This window comes from Tachysurus fulvidraco, chromosome 20, assembly GCF_022655615.1.
Source record: "Tachysurus fulvidraco isolate hzauxx_2018 chromosome 20, HZAU_PFXX_2.0, whole genome shotgun sequence".
Taxonomy (NCBI): domain Eukaryota; kingdom Metazoa; phylum Chordata; class Actinopteri; order Siluriformes; family Bagridae; genus Tachysurus; species Tachysurus fulvidraco.
In genome coordinates this window covers 18,407,255-18,433,512 of record NC_062537.1, presented here as the reverse complement: position 1 = coordinate 18,433,512, position 26,258 = coordinate 18,407,255, and the positions used below count along the sequence as shown (strand labels likewise).

The 26,258-nt window shown below is 39.0% G+C and overlaps 2 protein-coding genes across 6 annotated transcripts; both read right to left on the bottom strand.

Moving 5' to 3' along the window:
• Positions 1-509: 509 nt before the first annotated feature.
• ska1 (spindle and kinetochore associated complex subunit 1) lies at positions 510-4,736 on the bottom strand. Of its 2 annotated transcripts, none has more exons than XM_027175338.2 (7): positions 4,579-4,736; positions 3,711-3,802; positions 3,486-3,610; positions 3,122-3,222; positions 2,804-2,944; positions 2,180-2,349; positions 510-977 (listed from the first exon to the last, which is right to left on the bottom strand). In XM_027175338.2, exons 2-7 carry the CDS (start codon positions 3,796-3,798, stop codon positions 829-831), a joined length of 774 nt encoding a protein of 257 aa, XP_027031139.1. In that variant the 5' UTR covers positions 3,799-3,802; positions 4,579-4,736; the 3' UTR covers positions 510-828. The 2 variants fall into 2 exon arrangements, with proteins under 2 accessions (XP_027031139.1, XP_047660425.1); XM_047804469.1 differs by lacking the exon at positions 4,579-4,736 and adding an exon at positions 4,258-4,511.
• An 801-nt stretch (positions 4,737-5,537) lies between these two features.
• Positions 5,538-21,489, bottom strand: smarcad1b (SWI/SNF-related, matrix-associated actin-dependent regulator of chromatin, subfamily a, containing DEAD/H box 1 b). Of its 4 annotated transcripts, none has more exons than XM_047804934.1 (23): positions 21,325-21,489; positions 20,085-20,220; positions 19,876-20,002; positions 19,723-19,771; positions 19,439-19,524; positions 17,654-17,752; positions 16,440-16,518; positions 15,123-15,532; positions 14,444-14,628; positions 13,782-13,872; positions 13,328-13,427; positions 13,195-13,254; positions 13,032-13,107; positions 12,385-12,520; positions 12,145-12,276; positions 10,646-10,741; positions 10,002-10,119; positions 9,234-9,349; positions 8,674-8,862; positions 8,470-8,588; positions 6,873-7,055; positions 6,033-6,142; positions 5,538-5,876 (listed from the first exon to the last, which is right to left on the bottom strand). In XM_047804934.1, exons 1-23 carry the CDS (start codon positions 21,362-21,364, stop codon positions 5,815-5,817), a joined length of 2,799 nt encoding a protein of 932 aa, XP_047660890.1. In that variant the 5' UTR covers positions 21,365-21,489; the 3' UTR covers positions 5,538-5,814. The 4 variants fall into 4 exon arrangements, with proteins under 4 accessions (XP_047660890.1, XP_047660889.1, XP_047660892.1 ...); XM_047804933.1 differs by lacking the exon at positions 21,325-21,489 and adding an exon at positions 20,638-21,056; XM_047804936.1 differs by lacking the exon at positions 21,325-21,489 and adding an exon at positions 20,720-21,029.
• Positions 21,490-26,258: the final 4,769 nt, after the last annotated feature.

Below are 26,258 nucleotides of genomic sequence, written 5' to 3'. Positions count from 1 at the left end.
TAGCAAGCCAACAGTGATTTTGGGAAGTTTGAGCTCCCTGAAAATAGATGAGGAATAAACCTTGAAAGCAGCCAGACTTAAAAGGGAACGCACCCATCATCTGGGAAACATCATAGAGTGTAATTATAAATCATTTCCTTTCTATAACTGTATGGAAATTCATTCTAGTTTTGATGATGGCTTTCTTCTGTGAGTGTGTTCATGTAGATTGCAGTCTAAAAGCTATCAAAGCAACTTGTACTCCTAAACAGTCAGACATTTGAGACATGCGTACATTTCTTTTAGCTTCTTAGTGGAGCAAAAGAAGAACATATGTTCTATCATCGACTCACAAATCCTGACAATGCTACAATCATCCCAGAGAGCAAAACTGGCTGTGCTCTCTAGGTGGGTGGGGTATACTCTTGTCAATACTCTTGTATATCTCTTGTCAATCACAGCAAAACTAACCAATCACAGGCATCTATGAGCTCATATATGAAGTCCTAATAAAAAATAAAGCCGCAAAAAACAATAGAAGTTACATTTATTTAAATGCATATATTTACATACTTATACATTAAAGGGGGGGGGGTATGCACTTTTACAGCAGCTGTGATGTGAAGTATGTTCAGAAAAATGCTATTACAGGTGGTGCTTGAATGCGGTTAGAGAAACATTTTAAAAGATCCGATTGAGCTCATGAGATGCTCAGCTTGATCTTGAGCTGATCTGATGAGCTTTAAGAGAACTTGAACAACAGCTTTTTTTTCTGCAAAGATCCTAAACTGTTGTACGTCCCTCTCATAGATTCAGCTCAGAAGCATGGATGTTGTCCTGACTGGAGGATCACAGCAGCATGTAGCGTGTCAGACCTCCTCCTCGCAGCTCCTTCAATCTCTGGCAGTGTCTTAGCATGTTCAACATACCCACAAAACGCTTATCCACCTTCAGCTGTGCCAGATCACGCAGGTCCTCCTCCACCACAAAGAACTGACCTGATTGAGGAAAGAGTAGAGAGCAAGAACACAAAAAAAGTAAGTAAAGATCAGCTGCTAATATTAAAATTTCAATATTTCTTTAGGGGCTTTTTACACATGGTCACTTCATGCTTTATCTGTGATCCGATAGCTATCCGATGGTAAAAAGACCAGGTCTAAATGCCCTCTGAAACGTTTTCGAGACGGATATAAATCCGATGGTACAAACCCCTTCAGGAGGTGGTCTGGGACGCATTTCAGATGAAACTGTACAGGTGTAAATGAATGTGGTTGTTCAAACGACATACGTCAGCGCTAAACTCCTCCCAAACGGAAGTACGTCACTCGCAGGTGATCTTTCACCCAGGTGTCTCATCGGGTCTTAAAACGCGCTGCCGCCGCCAGCAAAAACGCAGCAAACAGTAAATGCTGTTTTTTGTAACATAACCGTCGTAACTAGTTTTTCCGTCTTCTTTTTTATTGCATTCTGAAAACCGCACACACCAAAGCGTGTTCCGTTTCAATTACCCCGGAAATGGGGTCAAATATATTTGCATTTTGGGCTGGAGTAGAAAGATCGGATCGATATCCGACTCGCCAAGACACGTTTATGTGGTGTAAAAAGGCCCTTAGTAACAGCGAATTCATATCCATGTAATAAACTGATTACAGATGATGTAACCACCCACCAGCTAGTTCTCCAGATTATACAACAGAAACCATCTGAGAAGGAGGAAGGCTAGCATGTGCGACCTCTGAGACAGACAAAGCAACTGTTTTTTTTTTAACTGTTAGTAAAAAAAAGCATTAGTGCTCCACCAAAGATAGAGCTCTTCTAAAATTCATCTAGTAGATGGTAGTGTAGAGTACATCATTTGAGATTCAGCTCAAGTTTTCCAACACTGTAGAGTCTTCATGATTTAAAAATGTTATCTAATCACCAACAAATCACCTTGACAGAGTGAGAGTGGGAGAAAAAAAAAAGATAGATCACCACTTAGAACTTGTTAAGGCATGGAGTGGAATGATGACCTTAGTTATGAGATCAGTTACACCCTTTCACACATCTACAGTTTTTCTCTCTCAGGAAATGAAAATGCACGGTGGTCAAACAGGCTGATCGAACCCCTGAACTCACAAGTGACACAGCACAACCTGAGTTAGCTTCCTATAACACCACTCATTAGTCTTCATGGGATTTGGGTGATCATTAAAGGTACCTTTAGTGTCCTTGGTATCCTGGTCTTTAAAGCGCTGATGAAGTTTACGGGATGCGTTACTCATGCTCTTGACTGGCTGTTGAAGGATTTTATATTTCCCAGTGACGGCCAGGTTGATGCTTTTCACAGCGGCGTTCAGCTGGTCGTATGTCACTCGTCCCTTCATGTACCTGTCACGAGTTGTCAGAGAAGTGTCAGGTAAAACTAAGACAAAAATACTCTCAGTTCTGTCTGTTTACAGAAAATAATCAGCTTACATTGTTTGTATAAGTATGAGATGGAACAGCAGAAGTAAAGGTAAAGAACAGGTTATGGGTACAAAAACTCGTCCTGGTCGGATTTTCACTTCTCTGTATCTGTTTTGACACGATTGGTTGTGTTTGGCTTTGCAATAAAAAAAAACTAGCTGTCTCATTGTTAGAGACATGTTAAGCTCAAATAAGATTCATTACATTTTTTTTAAACTTTCTAATATTGATTTACTGCTTAAACTCCAGAGTGTGTTCCCAGAGCTCTTATCACAACAAACACACTCAGCCAGGATGTGCTGAGCCCTGAATTTAAATGTTGTACCAAGCTTGCTGTTTTTGATAGCGAGAGTTCAGGCGCTTGTGTGAGACTCACTGTGGGATGCTGTCGAACTCCTGCACTGTGATGAACTCCATCTCTTTAATCTGGATCCGTGGAGCCTTCCTGGGCTGTTCTTGCTCCTGGGGGGCCGAATTCACTTCTCCCTGCTTGTTGGGAGCTGCTGTCGGTCCTCCTCTGAGAAAACAAGAGTAGAATAACATATAGATCTCTATTACACTTTCACCTTTCACCTCTATTACACCTCTATCATTCGTTCATAGTGGTCATGATACTGTACACTATATTGCTATAAGTATCTACTAAGCATACAAAGATACATGTGAAATCCCATTAAAGAGTGTGTGATCTTACTGAGCTGTTGGCTGCCCTCCTTTTCGAGGCATGTGTGAAGGGATGTTCTTTAATAGGTGCTGTGCGTTCTGCTCATCTTCCTGGAAGAACAGATCAAGGTCCTGCACCGGAGAAGTTAATGAAGCACAGACATGGTATAGAGTTCATCCGGTTTGAATACCGGACAGATGCAAAAAGCATTTCACTGCATGCCGTACTCTGTATGTATGTGTATGTGACAAATAAAATTTTATTTGATTTTTACAGAATAAACAAAAGCATCAGTAACTGATGAATAATATAGACACGAACAGCAGAGCTGTATAAAAGTGAACCTGGAATTATATGTTAAAGTATTATGATGTAACAGGTGACAGCATTAAACCTGAAGATGCTTCAGTAGGTCCTTCTGCTGATTGACGTATCTCTCAAAGCGGTCGAGAAGCCCATTTATGGCTTTGACATCCTGCTCAATTTTAACCAGATACGCTCGTTTATCTGGATCTTTTGCTGAGAAAACAAAAAGCCAATAAGTTTTTAATGACTCAAAAAAATATTAATGATTCAAAAAATATGCTATCCAATAAATCAGAAGCGTGATGAACCATACCTACTGCTCGCAACTCTAAGAGCCTCTTGACAAGTGAAATCTTGTCATTGATGTGTTGCGTCACCTCTTCCAGCTCACAGTGACTCATTTTTCTGAAAAGCAAAATACATATAACGCTGAAAAGTGACTTATTAAAGCACAGAAACATGCACCAAATGTAAGTTATGTATGTGTCTGAGAATTGGGAGTTTTGCATTGATTAAATGTATTATAACATTTGCTGGCAGCCTTGCGAGGCATCTTCTGCCATACACCTGGCCCTTGAATCTATTCACCTGTTAATGTATTCATGTGTCATGTTGTATACCAGTGAGTGAATGAATAAATGTTTTCATGGTTATTTTTTATTTACTGCAACTTAGTAAATACTAAGTCAATTTTAGGACCTTGGTGAAAATAAAAAATGAACCAATAGTAAAATATAAACTATTAATGCTTTAAACATTAAAAATGAGTGATGTTTGATTTTAAAAGCAGTTTGCAGGAGCATTGAGATGATTAGCAATCCGATTCTTCTCACTGAATCGGATCAATTGGCTCAACTCACCTACAAGCGTCGACTCTTTTGTCTTAAAATGACTCATTGCTTTCTGTTTCAAAACCTGGCTGATTCTTTTTCTTTGAATATTTTCAGATGCCTGGGTTTTTGTGAAATTACTTAACTTTATCTTACTCAACCATTTTAAATCATATGCAGTGTACATTATAATGCATACAGGACTGAGTCGTTTGCATGTCACCTAACCGATACCTTTACTGCTAATGCTAACTCTACTCGAGCTGAACTAAAACCTAGATAACCTAGATATTAGTATAAACAATATAATGTAACATTGCCGTTATTGTTAAAACGAAAAACAGCACTTACGTTTATTACAAAAGTTCCTGGACATAAAAACCTGATAGTTATGATTGTGTTTTAATCTCTAATCCCTGTCCTATATTTGAATCTGTTTACTCAGCTCGCGCCAAGGTTCAAACAAGTCTCAGAAATAGCGTGTGATCGGGTATAGCACATTCGCCACGCCGAGTACGCGTTTTCCATCCGTAGAAATGTGTTCCATTTAAGAAAAACCAATAATAAATCATTTATAATTAACAACTCGTTGCTGCTAAAATATAATCTTGTTTATTTATTAGTGTATTTATTTGTTAAAAAATTATTAAACTTTGCGCTTAAAATGTTGCTCGTGTGATTGAGGTTGACACATTCGCCACATTTTATATACTGTCTCGTAGCATAAATTATGCAGATTTATTTATAGGATACTTTTTAATAATCATAATAATTTTCACCTTGTAATCAGGTTTTGCATTTGATCTTTTTAATTTTTTATAATTATAACAATGAATACAGTTTTGCAATACTGCTCCTTTTGTACTACTTAACAATTAAATAATAAACATTATAACTGATTTCAGATAGTTTACATTAATCCTTGGGTGTCCGATCTTATCGGCAAAAGGGCCGTTTTGGGTGCAGGTTTTCCTTCCAATCAAGCAGGAGCCACATCTGATTCCACACCTTTAATCGGTTGACCTTAGCTTTCAAAATGCTCCTGCATGGTTGGCATAAAAACTTTCATATCCCTTTCTGGATACGATTATACACCTCTGCATTAATCATTGGATAATCATGTATAAATATGCAAATATGTATAAAAATACAGCTTGCATTTGTGATAAGATATACCACTCAAAACATGTTTTCCCTGATATTTTTCTTTCACATACAGATGAGGATTTCTATAATTATTATTATTAGTAGTATTAGTAGTAATAGTAGTTGAATAATACAAAACATGAGGGTAAAAAAAATGCATACTGTGATTTTACTCTTTTTTTAATATTTAAAGTTTTGGCAAACACAGAAAATGAAAACAGAACAATACTTTATTACATTCTGAAATGGATCCAAAAACCATGGTGCACTTCCTACAGGAGTTTTTCCAGAGGATGTGTAAAGAATTTGTAAACTTATATCTCCAGTATAAACATTCAGGATCAGTGCACATGTTCTTTGTGTTACAGTACTTCAGTCAAAATGAAACAACGCTCTCACGAACGATGAACCAACACTGATGATCCAGTGATCCTTTATTTCTCACAGACCCAATGTAGCTTTGAGAAGGGAGGCTATGTCATCAGGAATGGTGTCCTCATCACCTAGACGAAGGAAGAACGTTACGTAGACATAAATTACATGAGCATGTGATATACGCAGCATGGCTGTTCTCTGATATACACTCAACAAAAATAAACACATTCATGGGGAAGTGTAATCACCATATTGGTGTTTAATAGAATAATCAGGGAGCTCACCTTCCTCATTGGCTGTCATGTCCTGCTCTAGTTTGAGTTTCCTCTGGCCGATTCGGAGCATTGCGTCCTCTATGGAGTCTTTGCTTATCAGCTTGATCACCTTAACATTCCTGCGTCAGACAAAAAAAAATGCTTATTGATATAAAATATAAAAGCTTATTTCTATTGAAATTAACTTGGATAGAACTGCTAATTACCACCGTTACCTATTATTATGTGTACGACATGCTGACAATCCCTAATATCCTTTATATAGTACCAAATGTTTGGACACGCGCTCAGAGAAGGGCTTCGTATTTACTATTTTCTACAGGTTTACAATAATAACAGACATTATAAAATAAAACATACAGAACTACACAATGACAAGTGTTTTTTAAACACTTCTGCCAGTTTCTCAACCAGATTCTTAAAGAGCTTCACTCAGTTCATGTTCTCTAAGAGTTCCTCAGTGCTTCTTTTGGGTTGAGCTACTTGTTTTTGGAAGAAACAAATGCAGTAAACTATTTGTTTGTTAAAACCACAGCCTGGTTCTGAAATACACTCAACGTTGGAATTTTCTTAGAAATAATGTCATAAGTGGCTAAAAAAAAATCTTAAGAGAAGGTTAATTCGAATGCCACGTGAAATCGATATCACGCTGAATTCTGACGAATGTACTTTTATGAGATGTCGCAGGTATTGTATGGTATTTTTTCATACAGATTACAAACGTTTTTCTATTTTGCTCCTTTTCTGTGCTTAATCGTGTCTTTTATCGTAAGACGTTAAAAACAAAAGCATCATTAAACACTGTAAATTCAGTTATTTATATATCATCATGGTGAGCGTTCTCTGAACCTGGTTTGTCCGACACGGTGACACCGGTCCTCTGCCTGCTTGTCGTTGTATGGATTGCAGTCGATGTCATGCAGGATGACAACGTTAGCTGAGGTCAGGTTGATGCCGAGTCCTCCAGCTCTAGTGGACAGCAGGAACACAAAGATCTCCCGGTCCGTGTTGAACTGGTCGATTAACACGATCCTGTCGTAGTGAACAGAAGAGAATCATGGGATGAGACGAAATATCTGTTAAAAAGTATCAAATGCTTTTCCATCCATGAGAGTTAAGCAGCTCATTTTTACAGGAAGCTTGCTGTTTAAATCATCACGTGTGTGTCGTAAGCATCTTCCCTTATTAATCATTTGAACCTCACACCAATACAACATTTAACTGACTGTATATTACAATCACACCCCCAGTGTCACCCATATGAGGATGGGTTCCCCCTTGAGTCCGGTTCCTCTCAAGGTTTCTTCCATTACCAATTTAAGGGAGTTTTTCCTTGCCACTGCTGCCTGAGTCACCTCAGACTTGCTCATAGGGGAATAAATACATATACACTGTGAACTATATACATCTAATAATAATCTAGAATTTTTATTCTGTTAATTCTTATTTCTTTTATTATTCGTTAATTCCTTTATCATTAATTATGTTTACCTTCTGCTCTGTGTTTATGTTCTGAAAAGCTGCTTTGAGACAATGTCTATTGTAAAAAGCGCTAAACAAATAAACTTTAATTGAATTGAATTAATCAGTGTTAGTAGTGATCAGATTTGATTACTGTGTAATTATATAATGAATAATGTCACAGATTTGATTATGTACTTTGAGTATTACACTTACAAATACATTACAGAGCAAAAAAAATGGTCACTATCTTGCTCAGAAATTCAAAGTCAGAATGAGACTCCGGTTGTGGGCGTGGCCTAAAGTTTGAATTTGCATAAAAAGCATTCAATAAATTGTCTGAATCTAAAAAAAATATTTTCTTTTTCGATTTATTCTATTCTACTTTTAAATCTAAGTTTGAATTTGGAAAAAAAAGAAAGAAAAGCAGATTCATTAATTTCATTAATTCCTTATTCTGCATCACGGGAACTAATCAGACAGTCGTGAGTCGTGGGTCGTGTCACCACCTGAAAGCTCCAGCAGTCTATCAGGTGTTTCTCTTTATCTCTTTGGGTTTCCTGTGTGGGTTTTCTGCAAGTTCTCTGGACTGGTTATAGGTGTGTGAGAGATACGAGTGTGAGATCAGCCTGGACTGCTCATCCAGGACGTGTCCTCACCTCACACACCACTGTGACCTTGATAAGGGTGCAGAACTTACTGAAGATGAATGAAAAATGAAATATTTTGGCGATACCACTGATCACGATTCACGGCCACCTTCTTTACAAGATAGCTGTAAATGTCATCATGTACGTGTGGCCAGAAATATCTGTGGAGCGGGAGAGCGGTCGCAGCTGTGACATTTACTATAAGGTCTGAGGGCTGCAGATATGGATGGTATTTTAATAGCTTTTATGAAAAGCTAAAAGGACAAATTGTGATGATTTAGATGATTTTGCACTGATTAACTAAAGAAGCAACGTTGTCTCGTGAAGAAACTTACCTGTCACTCATTGGTGTGGAGCCGTCCATTCGGATGTACCTGTGCTTGTGGTGTTTGAGCAGCACCTCCAGGATGTCCAGCATCATGGTGAACTGGCTGAAGAGGGCCACTCGGTGACCCTGAAAGGCAGAGCAGATGTAAATCTTACAGTGCTGTGAGACTGTGTTAGCTTATACACAATGATAACAACCAGACTGGAAGCACCTGTTCTTTGAGGTCTGTCAGTAGAGGTGTGAGGAGGTGGAGCTTCCCCGAATCCAGCAGCTGCTCTGTGGTCAGCTGATGGTCATGTAGCGTAGGGTACTGCTGGCACAGATGATGCAGCTCGAAGTCGGACATCACCGCCATGTCCTCTTCGATCAGAGCCGGGTTCGAGTCGCGGTGACTCGGCTCCTGTGCGGCCACAAAGCACCAGACCGATTTAGGGCACAATAAACATACAGACCACAGGACGTACCTGAAGAATACTGATGCTTGTCTAATTAAATCTTATTCGTTTGGCTGATACATTATTTTTTGTTTATTTCAAGCACAAAAAAGCTAAATATGCCAAATGCAGTAACATAATTATCTACAGTATTTAGTAACATATTTAGTAACAGGATTCATCTGTATGTTAGATAATGAAATATAAATGACTGCACCTCCGTCCCCTGATCTGCATACTGCTTAAATTAAACCTGATGGATGTAAAGGCTGTAATCTACTTCCGCTACACAGCCTGGAGATATTCTCACGTGGGGATGAATGATACACCTGCTCACCTTGAGCATGAGTCTGCTCATGGTGGAGAGACGCCTGCTGGAGTAATACTGCCGGTGCAGGAGCGGGTGATTGGCCATCTTCCTCAGCTGCATCATGACGTTGGTCAGTTCTCGCTCTGGGTGAGAACAACGGACAGAGACTAGTTATTATGTAGGGGAAAATGGATCTGTTTGCTTTTTAAATAACGAGGAGTACGTTTACTGTATTGGTTTTTGCCTCGATCATATTTAATTACGATGGTCAGGATGATGATTTAGCCTGCTGTTTTCTCTTCTCGTCATTTTTTCCTTTTAATTGGTACAAATGACTAAGCACTATTACAATCCCTGTAACTCAAGCTCTCCAGAGCACCTCAGTCTTTTTAATGAGAGTAATGATTTTGGGAGCACAATGTGAAGTACAAAGCATGAATATCTGGTGTTTTTCTAAGATCTATACAGACTTTCTCCCAGTTGAGGCAAAAATGGTGGGAGCTAATCACTGGGAAATCTTGCGTAAGCATCTCATTAATGTTTGGTATCATAACAGTAAGTTAATATTATAAGATATAAGAAAATACAGCTTGTTTCTTTACAAATATTTTGTAGAAATTGAAGCTAATTTCGGGAGGCACGGTGGCTTAGTGGTTAGCACGTTCGCCTGAGATAGGCACAGGCTCCCCGTGACCCGAGTAGTTCGGATAAGCGGTAGAAAATGAATGAATGAAGCTAATTTCCTTTCATCATCATCATCATCATCATCATCACTGTAGTCTTCCTCCAACATACTCTCTGTGTTGCTGGAGGTCTTTAGCTTGCTGAACAGAGTGTCGTAAAGCTGCTGTTGTTTCTCGCTCATGGCACAGAACTCAATCTGCTCCTCCTTGGCAGGCAGCTGCTTCAGGACCTGGTGAGCAGAACAGAGATGTTTAAGTCAGCAACATGGCAACATTTTTTTTTTAATTTTATGGAAATCAAGGAACAACACGTTTAAAGTTACATTCGGGTCCTGATTTTACGTAGCAGACGTAAACAGATGTTCTACAAACCCTTTGTGTTAGGAATAGAAATACTTTACAGCTTTATTTCTAACAGATACTGTACAAAGTGCTGACACTGGAGACTCCTTCCATAAATGTTAAATAAACCTCACTATCAGTGAGTACAGTTCATTTTTTTCTAAATCACAAAACATTTTTTAAAAATTCTTCCATCATGTGATGGAAGACGCTGTTGCTTTAGAAACGAGGATGTGCTTAAACGAGCATGAATCCAGAGTGATTTGTCTTGCAGCTGGAAGTTCTATCAGAGCTGCAGTTATTGAAACTAATTTAAAAGAATTAGCTTCAAGAATTGAAAAAATATCATTAATAGCACCCACACACACACACACACAGCATTGACTCACAGGCACATGGCAAGCTGCACAGTACCTCACGTTTAATACGCCGCAGGATGAAGGGTTTCATAATGAGTTTGGCGTGAGCAATACGGTCCTTCTCAAAGCTGCTTTGCTCCTCTGAGGATTTCTGCGTACACACAAACACACACACAGACAAAGGATGAGCTCAACTCAGCATTGCTGTAATATTGCATTTCCATTCCTGATCCTGCACAGCCACTGGACTGCGTACTTCTTTTCCTACTCTGAGCTGTTTAATTAAAGCTCTTTGGGGAACCAATCAGGTGTGTTGAAGCATGAAAAGCACTACAGAAAAACCCTGAATTATAAAACAACACAATTTACTCTTTCGATTTTTTTTTAAGCCGAAAAGAGGATGAAACTCCAGCCACAAAAAAAAATTACACGCCCAAATCTTCATATAATCTTCCAACCACATTGTTAAGCTGCTTAAGATGTTCAGCTGAGCGTATGGGGGGAACAAAAAAAAAAAAAAAAAAAAAAAAAAAGAATAGTGATGGGAGTCTGTACTTAAAGTTCATGAGCTTAGATCCGCGATCGTACACAAGGATTACGTGGCATTACAGCATTCGGCTGTAGAGGTTTAGTTGAGTTTGATAAATGAGCCGTAAACCACCATGTTCCAGCTCTGAAGGACTGCATGTGCTCTGAGGCAGAACTCCTTTTCCAGTTAGTCAGAATTTCAATACCTGGTGTTTACATTAGTCTCACAGCTTCGGTGCAAATCTGTTTTTTGGGGGGGAAAAGACCAGTTTAAGATTTGTTTAAAAGATTGTGGATGGTCTATGTTTAGTTTCTCGCTGATTTCAAAATTTCATTAAATTGTGCTGCATTAGGACGGCTGTATTCGGGCAGGGCTGCGGTGCTCAAAGTCTCCTCCAAAGTCTCCTCTAAAAACTTTCTACTCGGTTCTTATGGTATTTGAATTAGTTCGTTCTGATTGATCTTGAATTAAATGGATTTGATCCAAAATTATATTACACATCTAAAGTACAAGTATACTGTTAGAAAAGGGATTCTTTGTTTTATATATATATATATATATATATATATATATATATATATATAAAACACAGCTTGTCATTTGACTGAGAAACTAGAAAGCTTAAGCTTCTATGTCCTAAAGACTTTCCTTTACGCCTGAAGAAATCCTTTCTCTGAGCGTTAAACTAAACGTCTTCTAACAAAAAGTACGTTTTTAAATTTGTTTAATTTTTAAGTCTTTGGATCATCTGCTGTACAAGTCCCTGTGTTGGTATTATTAGAAAAACAATAACTTACTAGAACAAGATCATTAATATTAACCTGTCATTCATGTTACATCTGTTATAGCGAAATAATGCACAGCTTCTGACCAATCAGGATGCGGCATTCTACAGCAACCATATGTTTGTAAAAAGAAATCTGTCCTCGGGCCTGTAAGTTTTTAACCTACAGTACACGTGTAACTGACACTGAAACATGCTTTAGGTATCTCATGATGTGTTTATCACATAATGTGTTTCCTACCATGGAGAACATCTTGCCGATCTGTGAGGTGCTGCTGGAGAACATGTTGGGCATGATGAAGTTAAGCAGAGACATCAGCTCAAGCAGGTTGTTCTGCAGCGGCGTTCCAGTCAGCAGCAGCCGATATTTGGCCTATGGAGAACACAAACGCACGCACGCACACACGCACACACGCACTTTTAAAGACACTCCTGACTGTCAGGGATATTGACCAACCTCCAGACAAACGTTTGCACTTACATTGATGCCCATAAGGTGGCGATAGCGCAGCGAGCTCATGTTCTTCAGCATGTGTCCTTCATCAAAAACGGCGTATTCCAGCTTGAGTTTACGGAACAGGCTGCGATCGTTGGAGTTCCCAATGGCCAGGTTGTATCTGGGGCAGAAAGAAAGAAAAACTGCTTTAAAAGCAGTAGATGCTAATGAGCAGCCTTTGAGAAACACCCACGCTTTATTAGCAGATATAACACACACCAAGAGCTCAATTTACCTCATGCAGCTTCAGTAAGCGTTTTAGTGTTCGACTGTTATTGCTTCACTTCACACACAGCTAGAGGTCCTGCGTTGATGTGTGTGATCACTGACACACATGCTTGTATAGTCTTATAGCTGTCACTGCTCAGGAGTCTGCTGCCATGCATCATTACTTTTAAGCACTTCAGCATGTGTTTGTTGAATTAATTCAACATTATTTATGTATGCTTAAGTTATCACTGAGATTTTATATGAAACCAATTCCTGAATCCTTTTGTTTTAACCTTATCCACCATTTCCAAAACTTCCCCCTATACAGCAACAGTAACGGATTAGGGGCGGGGCTTGGGATCCGTCAAGTCAAAGATGTCCCTGAAGCGATTTTGCAGATAGACACAGATTTCAACACTCACGTTGAGACAATGATGTTATAGTCCACCTCTTCGTTCAGGATCTCGTAGCGGATGCACTTCCGTTCCTCGACAGACCCTAGACAGACACTGTGGGTTAGACAACTCCGCCATTTTACTGCTCACAGAGCTGAGTCCTTCATGTCACTACAACTCTGAACCTTACCGTAGTAAACCAGCACTTTTAAACTCGGGCACCAAAGGTTCAGCTCTCGAACCCAGTTATCTGCAAATAGGAGAACTTTCAGATAAAGCACAAACGTTTGAGAGGTATGCTTAGCGCTAGTCGCTGCACCCACCTAGCGTGGATGAAGGCACAGTGATGAGATGCGGCCCTCTGTTCCCCTCCTGATACAAGTGTGCCAGAAAAGAGATAACTTGTATAGTCTTTCCCAAACCCTGTAAACAAAATGTAGAATTGTGTATGAATGAATTTCGGTGGATCCAGGAAATCGACGTTTTATTATTATCATTATCTAGAACCTTCTCAGCACACATCAGCTTTTTTTTCCCTTCTATTTATCAACTAGAAAAAAACAACAACAATCCATGCTTCAGGTTTGTGCTGACGTTGTACTGTACGTTTAATACAACACACTCCATCTGTTTTGTCAGGGTGTTGTTAAACACTTTGGTGAAATAATCATCTAACATAATTCTTCACCAAACAGATTTTTAAATAATGTTGTACGACTGTAGAAGGAAAGATTGACTAAATTATAAAAGGTGAGAGAAGTGTGTGAGAGATTTCACCATCTCGTCTGCCAGGATCCCGCTTAGCTGGTTCTTGTGTAGCAGGGTCAGCCAGCTAAGGCCAATCAACTGGTACGGTTTCAGCTCGAACCTGGAAACACGCACATAGAAAATAATCATATCAGAATTCGGATAGTAGTTCGTCTTTTTGTATGTGCATGATATAGACAGAGCTGCGCTACTGAACACACACACAAACAAAAAAAAACACAAAGTCATTCATTCATTCATTCATTCATTCATTCATTTTCTACCGCTTTATCCGAACTTCTCGGGTCACGGGGAGCCTGTGCCTATCTCAGGCGTCATCGGGCATCAAGGCAGGATACACCCTGGACGGAGTGCCAACCCATCGCAGGGCACACACACACTCTCATTCACTCACACACTCACACACTACGGACAATTTTCCAGAGATGCCAATCAACCTACCATGCATGTCTTTGGACTGGGGGAGGAAACCGGAGTACCCGGAGGAAACCCCCGAGGCACGGGGAGAACATGCAAACTCCGCACACACAAGGCGGAGGCGGGAATCGAACCCCGACCCTGGAGGTGTGAGGCGAACGTGCTACCCACTAAGCCACCGTGCCCCCAACACAAAGTCAACAAAGGCAAAAAAAACAACTTATAAGTCCTAACAAGAACCAAAAGGCACACACGTGCTGTTAAGGATGTGAGGCTGACTCATAGATCCCAGTCCCTTCTGCACCAATTCAGTCATCTTTCTGGAAATTTCCTCACACTTGACCATGAGCCCCTGTACCACCTCTCGCTCCCTCAGGACCTCTCGACACCCGGTGAGCAGCTCCGCAGAGAGGCCGTTACCTCTGTGTAGGACATCATCCTGTGGAAAATATGTATACGGAGGAAAGTCCTGGTATGTTCTTCATTGTTCACATGAAATGCTAATGCTATAAACCCTAAATGCTTAACTCCTGAACACACTGCTGGCTTCCATTTATTGTTCTAGTAGATGAACTGATAAAAGATAAAACAGGGATGGATGGATGGATGGATGGATGGATGGATGGATGGATGGATGGATGGATGGATGGATGGATGGATGGATGGATGGATGGATGGATGGATGGATGGATGGATGGATGGATGGATGGATGGATGGATGGATGGATGGATGGATGGATGGATGGATGGATGGATGGATGGATGGATGGATGGATGGATGGATGGATGGATGGATGGATGGATGGATGGATGGATGGATGGATGGATGGATGGATGGATGGATGGATGGATGGATGGATGGATGGATGGATGGATGGATGGATGGATGGATGGATGGATGGATGGATGGATGGATGGATGGATGGAGCTCACCAGATCGTTCCACTTTTGGTACGGCCTCAGCTCAATGATTTTCTGAGCCTTCTTTAGAGAGCAGCCAGCGATCAGTGTCAGCTCGTCGACCGTGGCCTTCTGGAAGAAATCCAGGATCTGAGACTTCAGCCTGGGAAGCTTCTCATCAGCCTCGTCCGAATCCGAGTCCAAGTCTAAATGTCCGGGGGACGCCTCGAAGTCGCTTGCATTGTCTTCTGAGCTGCTATCTTGCTTCTGGATTTCTCTCGTCAGCTGTCTCCTACTCATCCGAGCGTCTCGGTCTCCATTGAGGGATCTGTTTGGTAGCTGCTTTGTTGCAGAAGTGCTGGGGTTTGGAGTCGGATTTGTGCTTTTGCGTTCAGAAGACGGAGGGGGTTCGGGGTCAGAGTCATCACTGCTGCACTCCACCACTGAAAGAAAAAAAAAAGGAGATGATAATGATGTGAAAGAAGCCTACTTATTGTAGACCTTGAACTGCTCCAATCATAAAGAATGGCCTGTGTTCATCCCAGGTCTCTTATTCACAGTATCGCTTTGATCAGTTTTCTGGTTTTTGTATGGTCATGGAGTTTGATATGTATACAAAGCTGATTTTTTTTTTTTTAGTTTATGAATGAATAAGTGTTGTATACTGTTTTATAAAAAATCTTTACATCATTATGTTGTAAGTAAAAAAAGCCTGTCTATAAATGTGAAAAAATTGATATCTGTATCCCATAATTTCCCGTTCTAAAAATGTCAGATGGTGCGATCAAAATCTGTCTATACATCACAAAAAGAGACATATTTTTTCTTTACAGTATCTTTGTAATTTTCTTCAACAGCACTGGGCTTGGATTGCATCCTATCCAACCTGTATGTCACTTCAGATAAAAGCGTCTGCAAGATGAATAAATGTAAATCTGTACACCACTTCCACACTGTGCTGGAGGAGCCAAGCCATCTTTTTTGTGCTTTTCCAGCACCAAACAAATCTTAGCCGGTTAATCAAAACTGCATGGCCCTTGATGGCCTGCCTCAGGTGTGCTGAGAGCTGGAGCAAAACCAATTTAGAGCGACTGGGTTCAACACCTCAGTCCTATTATGGTGAAATACGCTTTATTAAAGTCCCTGTCAGGAAATGCTGAAACAGCAGTGCCGGTGCTGCGGGAACAGCTGAGATTACGAACGCTGAGCCGGGCAACGCCGACATACAAATTACAGCCGCTGCAATGGTTGCTCAAAAGCGTCTGTTATTACAGCGCCATGCGCTCTCAGATCTTTATAATGTAGACCGTTTCTCATTCAAGCTGAAAGAAAGCAGCAGAAAGTCTTCACCGTGCTCAGAGAACATGCGCAGAGCCTCCAGGGCGTCCTCGATGACCCAGCTGTGTTCGTGAAGCACGTCCCTGAGCTCCTGCAGGAACAATGCACACGTCACGTTTAACACATTGCTAACGCACACATTAGTACAGTTTAGGCTAAATATGTATCTCTGTATCTTCTGAGGATCAGACGAATGTGTCATCCTTAAAAATATTTTGGTTTGCATTAACAGTAAAAAAAAAAAAAGGGTCGGTAGGTAGGTCTATATTTTTTTTTTCAAGTTTCAATGTAAAAAAAGTACAATTTTGGTGATGGTGATTACGTAGGTATGACTTTAAACTAATTAGCATATCGTGACGTCACTGACTGGGTCTTCAACCCGTGCCTTCGGGCGCATCATTGCAAACCTTATTTTGATGCTGGACAGTTTTTCCAGAACTTCGTTCCAAGTTAAAGCGGTGTCGAGCTGTTTCAATGAATTTTTTAGATGTATTATGGTGCCCGAACCCGTATGACTTTGAACAGTGGCTGCGTACATTTTGTTTAATGCAGCCGCAGCCATCATTACCAAGCGCGAACCGTTGACTCCGACAGTGAATGAGAGTATGAGAGGAAGCAAACGCACAGGCCATAGTCTGACATCCGGTAACCAATAGTGTGACATCCGGTAACCAATAGTGTAAACATAGATGACGTCACAGGTTTTTATTTAAAAGAAAGAACGTAGCCTTTGTTTGTATGTAGGCCTAGGCAATATATATATTTACAATACTTACTAAAATATAATTAATATTATTTTATTGCTTTTGTATTAGTTGTTTGAATAGTAAAAAAAAAAGGTCAGTCTTAACGCAAATTTACAACCGGCAAGTCGGTCCTAAATTGAGTCGGTCCTAAATTGACAGGGTCGGTCGGGTTACGGCAAACAAGAATATTTTTAAGGATGGCCTAAATTGTGAAAATACAAAAAACTGAGGCCACACCCCTTCACTATGACTATAATACAATCCTTTACTACTACTTTGGAGGATACCCCCGTTCAATACTCCTGAAATAGAGAGCTCACATTTACACAATTCAGAAAGTTCTAAAGTGATACTGTGATATTGGATCATCAGTGGTTCCAAACCAGATTCACACAAATTCACTTTCTGAGCAGATCCATGGTGATAATAATTAATCATGTGAGCCGAGAGCATTAAGTCATCCAGATTTTGGTCACTCACCTCCTTGTTGAGATTTGGAAAACTATGCTGCAGCTTCTTAACCATGGTCTCCTGGTCCTTCCAGCTGGGCTCAGGTCCCTCGTCGGCCGAATCATCCGTCTGTAGAAAGTACACAAAAGTGCTGTATGACCCGCAATCTCATAATGCACGTCAATTCAGTCCTTTAGCTAATGATACCATTTGGCTCGAAAGAACAAAACCGACTCCTATTGATTTTTACTTTAAAACCTTTACGGTGCTGTTGCTAGTGGCAGCCAAATTATTTTGAGGTAGTGGAAAAATAAGCAGCTTCCTGTGAAGTGCGACCTTGGTGTGAATAAAACTCACACTTAATAGTGTCTAGACCACCAGCTTAAAAACACTATTTTAAGGCAGATAGAATTTTAATTTTCTAAAATAGCAGATCACAGTCACCCTAAACGTCATTTTGTTCTAGGCTGCATTTGTGGCACCTTGTTATTGGTTATTTTATATTTTTTTTATATTGTAATATAGTCAGTGTCAGTATAGTCATATAGTCAATACCCTGTCAGTGGTGGCTCAAGTGGTTAAGGATCTGGGTTGTTGATCGGAAGGTCGGGCAATGACAAGTTGAGGAGACATTTTTGGTGGTCATTTTTGGTCATTTTTGCTGGCTGGAAGCATCAAATGACATGGTGTAACTTCACCTTACAGCATAAGGGTGTGCACACTTTTGCATTTAAATGCAAGAGCACTCGTATGAAAAAGCACACTGTGGCTCGAGAGACGTCAACAAAACGAGTAAACAAAGCAAGTTTCTAAATTCTGTCTTGATCCCATCGTTCCCACAGCTGGGCAACCGAAACGCCCACACACCGTCTTTAGAGAACTCACAATGACAAGTAACAAATAAGCCGACCAGGCAGCCGTCCATCACCGCGAGGGGAAAAGATTAACCGTTAAGCCAAGAGCTGACATGACGGAAAAGCAATAATGTTTCTGTCCTTGGGCTTTTTTTAATGCAATTTTCACATTAGTAGTTTTGCACTGGAGAACTCGCGTTATATCAGATCAGGAACTCCACCGTGACATGATAAGACGTTTTAGAAAACGGAAAACATTCTGCAGTCATGAAATAAAATCACAGGTTCATACTGAAATACTAATGTGGCTTGGAAGCTGGCAAAGCATGTGAATTGCCCCTGGTCTAGGGAAGCCATGTTTGGGATTTAATATCTCCAGAAATATTTTTCCCAGCCTTATGAAATTTGCTAGACATAAAGAAAAAGCTTGGAACACAACAGGTAATCTGAATTCTGTTGATTGTTCAGATCTCAGATTTTCACACACAGTTAACATAGCAGTTGAAGCACAAACTCTGACTTTTATAACATGCATCTATATACGTAGAGTAAGAAGATAAGCCCTTAATATCACTCACATGGAAACATTGCACTTTTCACCCTTTTGAGACAGCCGTAAGAAAAAAAGGCACTCTGTGGTAAGATCTCTCCATTTAAATGGACAGAAAATAAGTCTCTCTTTAAGTCTGCCAAATTTCATTTGGCTCAATGTAATATTTATGGAGATATTAAATAAAAAATTGCACGTCTTCCTGGATAAGACGTTTTAATTAAAATATAATTATACGCCTATAAATAAAAAAATAAGACAGAACGAAATCTGAAGTAAGTAACAGTGCTATCTGAATTGACAGGGAATGACCCTAATGCCATCAGTCTGGGGTTCTCCAGAGCTCCGATTAAGCAGTGGGAACCTTTGATGTGTATGTGAAGATAACACAGGAGCATTAAGGGGGCTCACCAGTGACTCACGCCTCTTCTTGCTGCTATTATTGCTCTCTGTGGAATTGTCACACATCTCCTCCTGCCTTCTTTTACACACTGTATCTGAGAAAGAGAGAGAAAAAAAAAAAACTTGTCAGTTCACATCCTTAAAGCCAATCCATTAACGTCACTGAGACGATGCTCGAGATGTTAAACACCACTTCTAACTAACCACAGGTCAGCATCTGGACAATATCAAGAAGGGAATTAAGGAATTTACTGTATAACAAGTTATGAGCGACTGAGTGACTGAATCATTACCTCCATTTCCAGATGTCTTCAAAGATGAAGAATGTTTCTGTTTGGTCTCCTGAAAAAACAAGAACAACAAAACAACATTAATCGACACAAATGTTCCGTAGCGTTGAAAAAAAATATTTATAATGAAAATATTTTGTCTCCTGAGATCTGTACCGTTCGCTGATCCTGTCCTTCGTGGTGCGACGTGCCCGTCTTCACCCCTGTTACTTCATCCTCTTTATCAGAGAAGGAGATTGTGCCCAGAGCTGTCAGTGTCGAAGTCCCAGACGTCTTCCCCGGCCTGGTAAACACTACAACTGCTGTAGGTTATATGTAAACGTGACAAAAATTGACAAAGTGTTGCCTTTGATGCCACATCTTACCCCAGTGAGATCATAGAGCTTCCTGACATCTCCACATCCGAATCGGAGGACGAGTCCTCCAGTACAGGATCTGGGGCTTTGACAGCAACGGGTTTAGATGGACGCTTGGCCTCAGGCGTTTCTGGTACTGTGTTGTCTGTAATAAAATACCATTTTTATTTTAGGGTGTTCAGGAAAAGTGTGTTTTAGCTTATAATCAAATTTACAGTAAAATTTATAGTAGAAATTTAAAAAAATATCACTGTATAAAATGAGGCTCTCAATGATCTTTGAACTAGGTATGGATTAATTTCGTTTAATTTTATAATGTATAAACATTTTTATTAGCATTATTAATACACACAACTCAACTAAACAACGTTCATTTAAATGAATATATAAAGAACACTTAAAGACAGTTATCTGGGATTGAGTCAAGGGATGTGTCCCAATTTACTCTTCAATGAAACTCTAGAGCACTAGATAGGGCGCACGCGTCACCACGTCACTCCCTTTAAAGTACACTTATACAAGTAATCGCAATCCATTTGGGATTGAGCCAAAATCTGCCTACCGGTACAATCCGCAAGAATTTCTGGCTCATCTTTGTTCCTCATTTTTTAAACTGCATAAGTTCAGGAAAAATTAAAACGTACCCTGATGCGAATATTATTCAGGGCACAAATGAAACAACGTCCCAACGCAAACGCCAAGTTTAAACAAACCTAAAAACCTCCTTTTGCCCAGAATCCACAGAAATTAGCCAGCTAGCTAACAAAGGCTGTCATATTTGTATTTTAGCTACCAAGCTAACCACCTGGCAACCTAGCAAAAGCGAAAACCTGCTTTTTTTGTGCATATATTTGTTTTATCCCATGCCAATATGATCCGATAATGCGTCACGAAAGACCTTTTAGGAGATACTGAAATGAAAACGTTTTATGAAAAGGTTTTTTAAATACTGTTACACACTAAGAGCCGCACGACTGCTCGATTATGGCAAGGTTGCCAAATTGGGCTCAAAATTCCACTTCATACCATCATCAATCCACATAATTTACAACCTTGAATTCACAAGTACGAAGCTAGGAATTTACTACATGGGAAAGTTGTTTTTGTTGTTGTTGTTGACCTGGCTATCACAGACATATGTGCTTTTTTTATCCATGCTATTCCAGACTTGCTGTTATATTACAGTCTTCTGAGAAGGCTTTCTGCATGATGATGATTCAGCTACAAGAGCATTAGTTAGATCACTTACTGAAGTTGGGTGAGGAGGTCTGGAGGTCTGTTAAATTCATGCCAGAAGGTGTACAGTGGGTCTGAGTCAGAGTAAAGGCTCTGTGCTAGACATTCGAGTTTAGCCTTAACACACCATATCTTCATGGAGCTCACACAAGGTCACATGGGCTTTGTCAGGCTGGAACAGTGTTTAGGCCTCTTGTTCGAGTGAAGGGAAATTGTAATTGTACAATATGTTCTATACATTTGTGTGCTTCTAACTTTGTGGCCACATAAAGTTTGAGAAAGAACCACATACTGGGATGATATAGTGATATAACTTTTTTAATAGTGTCATATCAGTAGAAGATGAGGTCATTTGTTCAATTATAGCAAAGCTTTAAATCAGGGGTCTCCAGTCTTATCCGGAAAGGTCCGGTGTGGGTGCAGGTTTTCATTCCAACCAAGCAGAAGCCACACCAGAGTCTACTAAAAGCCAAGAACAGCTGATTAAACAGGTGGAATCAGGTGTGGCTTCTGGTGGTTGGAATGAAAACCTGCACCCACACTGGCAAAGGTAGTAGGGACATTAGTGGTGTAACATTATTGAACTAATTTAATAATAGGCACAATCTACCCTGAGCAATAGATAGATAGATAGATAGATAGATAGATAGATAGATAGATAGATAGATAGATAGATAGATGAACATAATAATAAATGGTATACACATAATTATGTTATTTTGTTAATTTAAAGGTATAGTAACATTTCATCTAATAATACCAATCATACTTTGCCGATGGAAAAATATAATGACTCTGTTAAAAGCCAAGGATTAGAAACTCTAAAAAAGATTATAAACGTACGAAAATCCCAAATCTGGCAACATCCAGGCTAAAGGAGGCAGCGAGTGTAACCTTGGTAACTACGGTGGCCGCAGTGAGATATTTTTTTTCGAAATAATAATGAATACTCAAATAGACAGGCAAAGCAAAAAAAAAAAAAAAAACATGGTTCATAAAATATTTTTTGCACTTGGTTTAAAGAGCATTTTTGATTTATGAAAGCACTTACATAAATGCATTTCTGTAACAAAAATGATCTAATGTTCTTCAAAAAGTCCTTATTACAGATTGGTTTATAAATTGATTCAGCACTCTATAACTAAGACTTTTAAAGCATTTGTAGAAATATGTAAAAAGAGAAATAAGAACAAGTTATCATTGGTTAATTACTGTGGCATAAGAGGAATATAATTTATATGATGTTATTAGGGGAAAAAACTCCACCCCATCACTGATTATTTTCCTTCACCAGCACACCACAAAGTCCTTACCTAATTAATTATTACTATTATATTACATATAATATTACTAATTAATATTATTACTATTGCTAATTAATTGTTTGGACTCAAATGATATAAAATCTTTCGATCTTGACATTTTGGCAGTTCTGTTTCATTATTAAGCATTTCACGATTAAGTGATTGAACTCCTGGTGCTTGTAGCTGCATGTGTCAATAAGCCTTTGTGAGAAAATAAAGTGGTTTTGAGTGCGCGTGTAATTCGTGTCAAGGGAGACGAACGGATGGATTTACTGACACGTGCCAACTGGTCTTTACATTTCAGACAGATCAATTATATGATATTGACTTCAAGTTCTGCAGAGGGCACAGGGTAAAGTGACATATAATTGAAAAACAATAAGACATCTACACATCTATAAAGCCTTATAACAGTAGTCGTTTTATTATTAACTTCATATTATCTTTTTCTCGTTTTCTTATTATTATTATTATTATTATTATTGTTGTTGTTGTTGTTCTTATTATTGTTCTTATCATTATTTATTATTGTTGTTGTTTTTGTTGTTATTATTGTTATTGATAACAACAACAACAACAACAATAAAACAGGATAAATTATAAAATAGGCTCCGAATAGGTTTTTAAAATCTGATAATAATCTCCCAGGAAATACTAATATGTTTGCTTTATTGAAGCAATCCTTTATTAATTACTTTCTATTTATATTTCATTTACTTCTTTGTTGAATTTCAATGAATTAATGTTTCAAAAAAAGTTTGAAATAGTTTGTTTGTAGAATTAATCTATCCTGACAGTTTAACATTTTGTTTGTTTGTTTGTGAAGTTTGACATCATGTGGTGTAGTTTATATCTGAATCTGTATGAATATGGTGGAAGAAGAAGATATGTTTAATGTCTGATGATGATTAAAATACCTGAAAAATGTTCATAAAAATTGAAGTTCTAATAAAAATTCAAATCTTAAACACTACGCTTGATGGAAGCACTGGTCTTAAAGTTACTGTACAAAAATCAAAGCAATATATTATTTCTCAGTTAAACCACAGAATGTGTTTATTCATTTTCTCAATCAGCAACTCGAACAGTATTTCTGGCTGTAATTCTAAATCAGCTTTTTATTAATCTGTTCATTTAAATACATTAAAAAGACATTCAACAAGACATCCTTTAGGTTGGCTAATGAAAGATAAAAACTCTAAAAGCTTTCTATATTTCATGAGTGTGCACTTAATACAGGAGTAGCAAACTCCCTAATAAAATAAAGTGCACTGTATAGAGAGCGTGTGAGAGGGGAGCCTTTGTTTCTCTCGGAGCATTTGGGATGTACCAATATGGGTTTTTTTTTTTCTTTTAATGAAAGGGGGTTTCCTTCCCTTTTTGCTGCAGCTCGTGCTCAGTGTTCCAAGATGACGTAGTGAGTGACTGCAGTGCAGGACTGCGACGTTTCCCGCGCTCTTATTCCAACAGCTTTACACAATAATTACCCAATAATCCATAAATCTCCTAGTGTCGGGATGCTGATCAGTTTTATTTCTATAAAAATCTAGCTTTACACAAACATTCCAGTGAAAGGTTTTATTTGTTTTCAGTAGATGAATGGGACTTGATGGGACTATGATTTTTTTTGGCACTGTGTGGGTTTTGTCTGGGATCTCGAGTTTCCTCCCACCTCCCAAAAAAAATTAAAAATACACCAGTGTGAACTGGTTAAGATAAATTGCCCCTGTACAACGTGCTCTGTAATGGACTGGCATCTCATCCAGGATGTATTCCTTCCTCATGCCTAGTGTAACCATCATGATGCTGACCAAGATAACTTTGTCACTTTGTCTGAAAACCCTATCCAGAACCTAGATGTACTCCAGAGCATCTTTCACAGTGCTTTTCACAATTAGGCACACTTTAGCATATCCAGTTCAATCCTGGCATATTTTTGGGAAATGGGAATAAACCAGAGAACCCAGAAGAAACCCACACAGACACAGAGCAGACATGGGAGAACATTGGTACACATTACATCACCATTCTGCCCACAGAGTATTATGTATTTTAAAATCTAGATACATGTTATGTTAGTATAATCAAAATCCAATTACACTGACAATCTTATTAATTCTACAGAGCTTTTATGTAGATGCTGAAGCATCAAATGACAAACACGTATCAAATGCATGTGTTTTCTGGCAGGGGGACTAAATAAATATATTTACATAGTTAACAGGTAAATAATTTGTGTTTTGTTTAATTAACTGCTGCAAAGACAGAATGTAAGCAGTGAGTGAAATCTGTACACAGTCGCACTCAGGCCTACAGCAGAAAATGCTCAACATTTAATTATGCTGTAAAAGTCAATTAAAAGGCTGTTATGGATCAAACCATGCAGCTCGCCCAGTGGCCTGTGAAAATATATTAATTCTGTATCTGAGATAAGAGGAAAGTTGATACATTGGGATAAAGAGACTATCTGGGAGGAGTCCTGAATTTGCATATTTATGCATATTCATATTCTGTCTAATTTGTAGATGATTGACTACATTGGTGTAAAAGATGAGAATCTGTGTAAATGATTTTATACTAAGCATGGGGTTCGATTCCTGCCTCCGTTCTGTGTGTGGGGTTTGCATGTTCTCCCTGTGTTTCCTCCCTCAGTTCAAAGATGTGTTCTAGGCTGTCTGGCATCACTTAATTGTCTGTAGTGTGTGAATGTGTGTGAGAGTGTGTTTGATTGTGCCCTGTGATGTGTTGGCACCTCGTCCAGGTTGTCCCTTGGATTGGATTGTGCCCTGGTATTGAGTAAAGGTTCCCTGCAACCCTGTGTAGGATAAGTGCTACAGAAGATGGATGGATGTACTGTATGGATAGATAGATGGATGGATGGATAGATGGATGGATGGATGGATGGATGGATGGATGGATGGATGGATGGATGGATGGATGGATGGATGGATGGATGGATGGATAGGCATAATAATATGTTTTATTCAATATAGCACCTTTCTTACACCCACAGTTGCTTCACAATCGAAAAACTGCACAGGGGGAAAAATCTAATTAACACAAACAAACAAACAGAGTGGAATCTGGAGATCTCCAAGCATAGCCAGGGGCTCTTGTTTTTCTAATTTTGTTGCAGTGGTGGAAATCACAACCCACCATTACCAAAGTTATTACGCTTATAAATAATACTCTGGAAACTGATGGCAATTTTAAATAAAAAATAAAATATATTGGGAAAAAGTTAAGAAATTAAAATATCTACAGTATAGCTTTAATAACCGTGCAACTATTATTGTATTGTGGTTAAAAAAGTTGTGACAAGTTTTTGATAGTTTGTAAAATAATTCTGTATTTATTGGGTCTGGGATTATATTACAGTTAGTGAGCTTCCTGACTAAATTGTTTGAGAGCCCCGATTAGAAATATCCACTCACTGAGAACATTATTAGCAACAACTCCTAATACACCTACTTATGCAATTATCTTTCATTTAGTCATGTGGCAGCACTTACTGTTATTGTTCATGGCATGTCGAACTTCTGGGATTTCACATTATTCAGATTGGTCGGAAATGTCTGGTTGATGGGAGAGATCAACAGAAAATGGCTAGACTGAAATGCTGTATTTTTCTTTTTTTCTTTTT

Coding starts and splice junctions, on each gene's coding strand:
- ska1 (XM_027175338.2), bottom strand. CDS start 3,798: ATGAGTCACTGTGAGCTGGAAGAGGTGACGCAACACATCAATGACAAG. Junction 3,223..3,485: donor ACCTACTGAAGCATCTTCAG/GTTTAATGCTGT, acceptor TCTCCGGTGCAG/GACCTTGATCTGTTCTTCCA. Junction 2,945..3,121: donor GGAGGGCAGCCAACAGCTCA/GTAAGATCACAC, acceptor TTGTTTTCTCAG/AGGAGGACCGACAGCAGCTC.
- smarcad1b (XM_047804933.1), bottom strand. CDS start 20,680: ATGAGGAACAAAGATGAGCCAGAAATTCTTGCGGATTGTACCG. Junction 15,533..16,439: donor GCGCATGTTCTCTGAGCACG/GTGAAGACTTTC, acceptor TTTTTCTTTCAG/TGGTGGAGTGCAGCAGTGAT. Junction 7,056..8,469: donor TCCACACCAATGAGTGACAG/GTAAGTTTCTTC, acceptor TCACTACGACAG/GATCGTGTTAATCGACCAGT.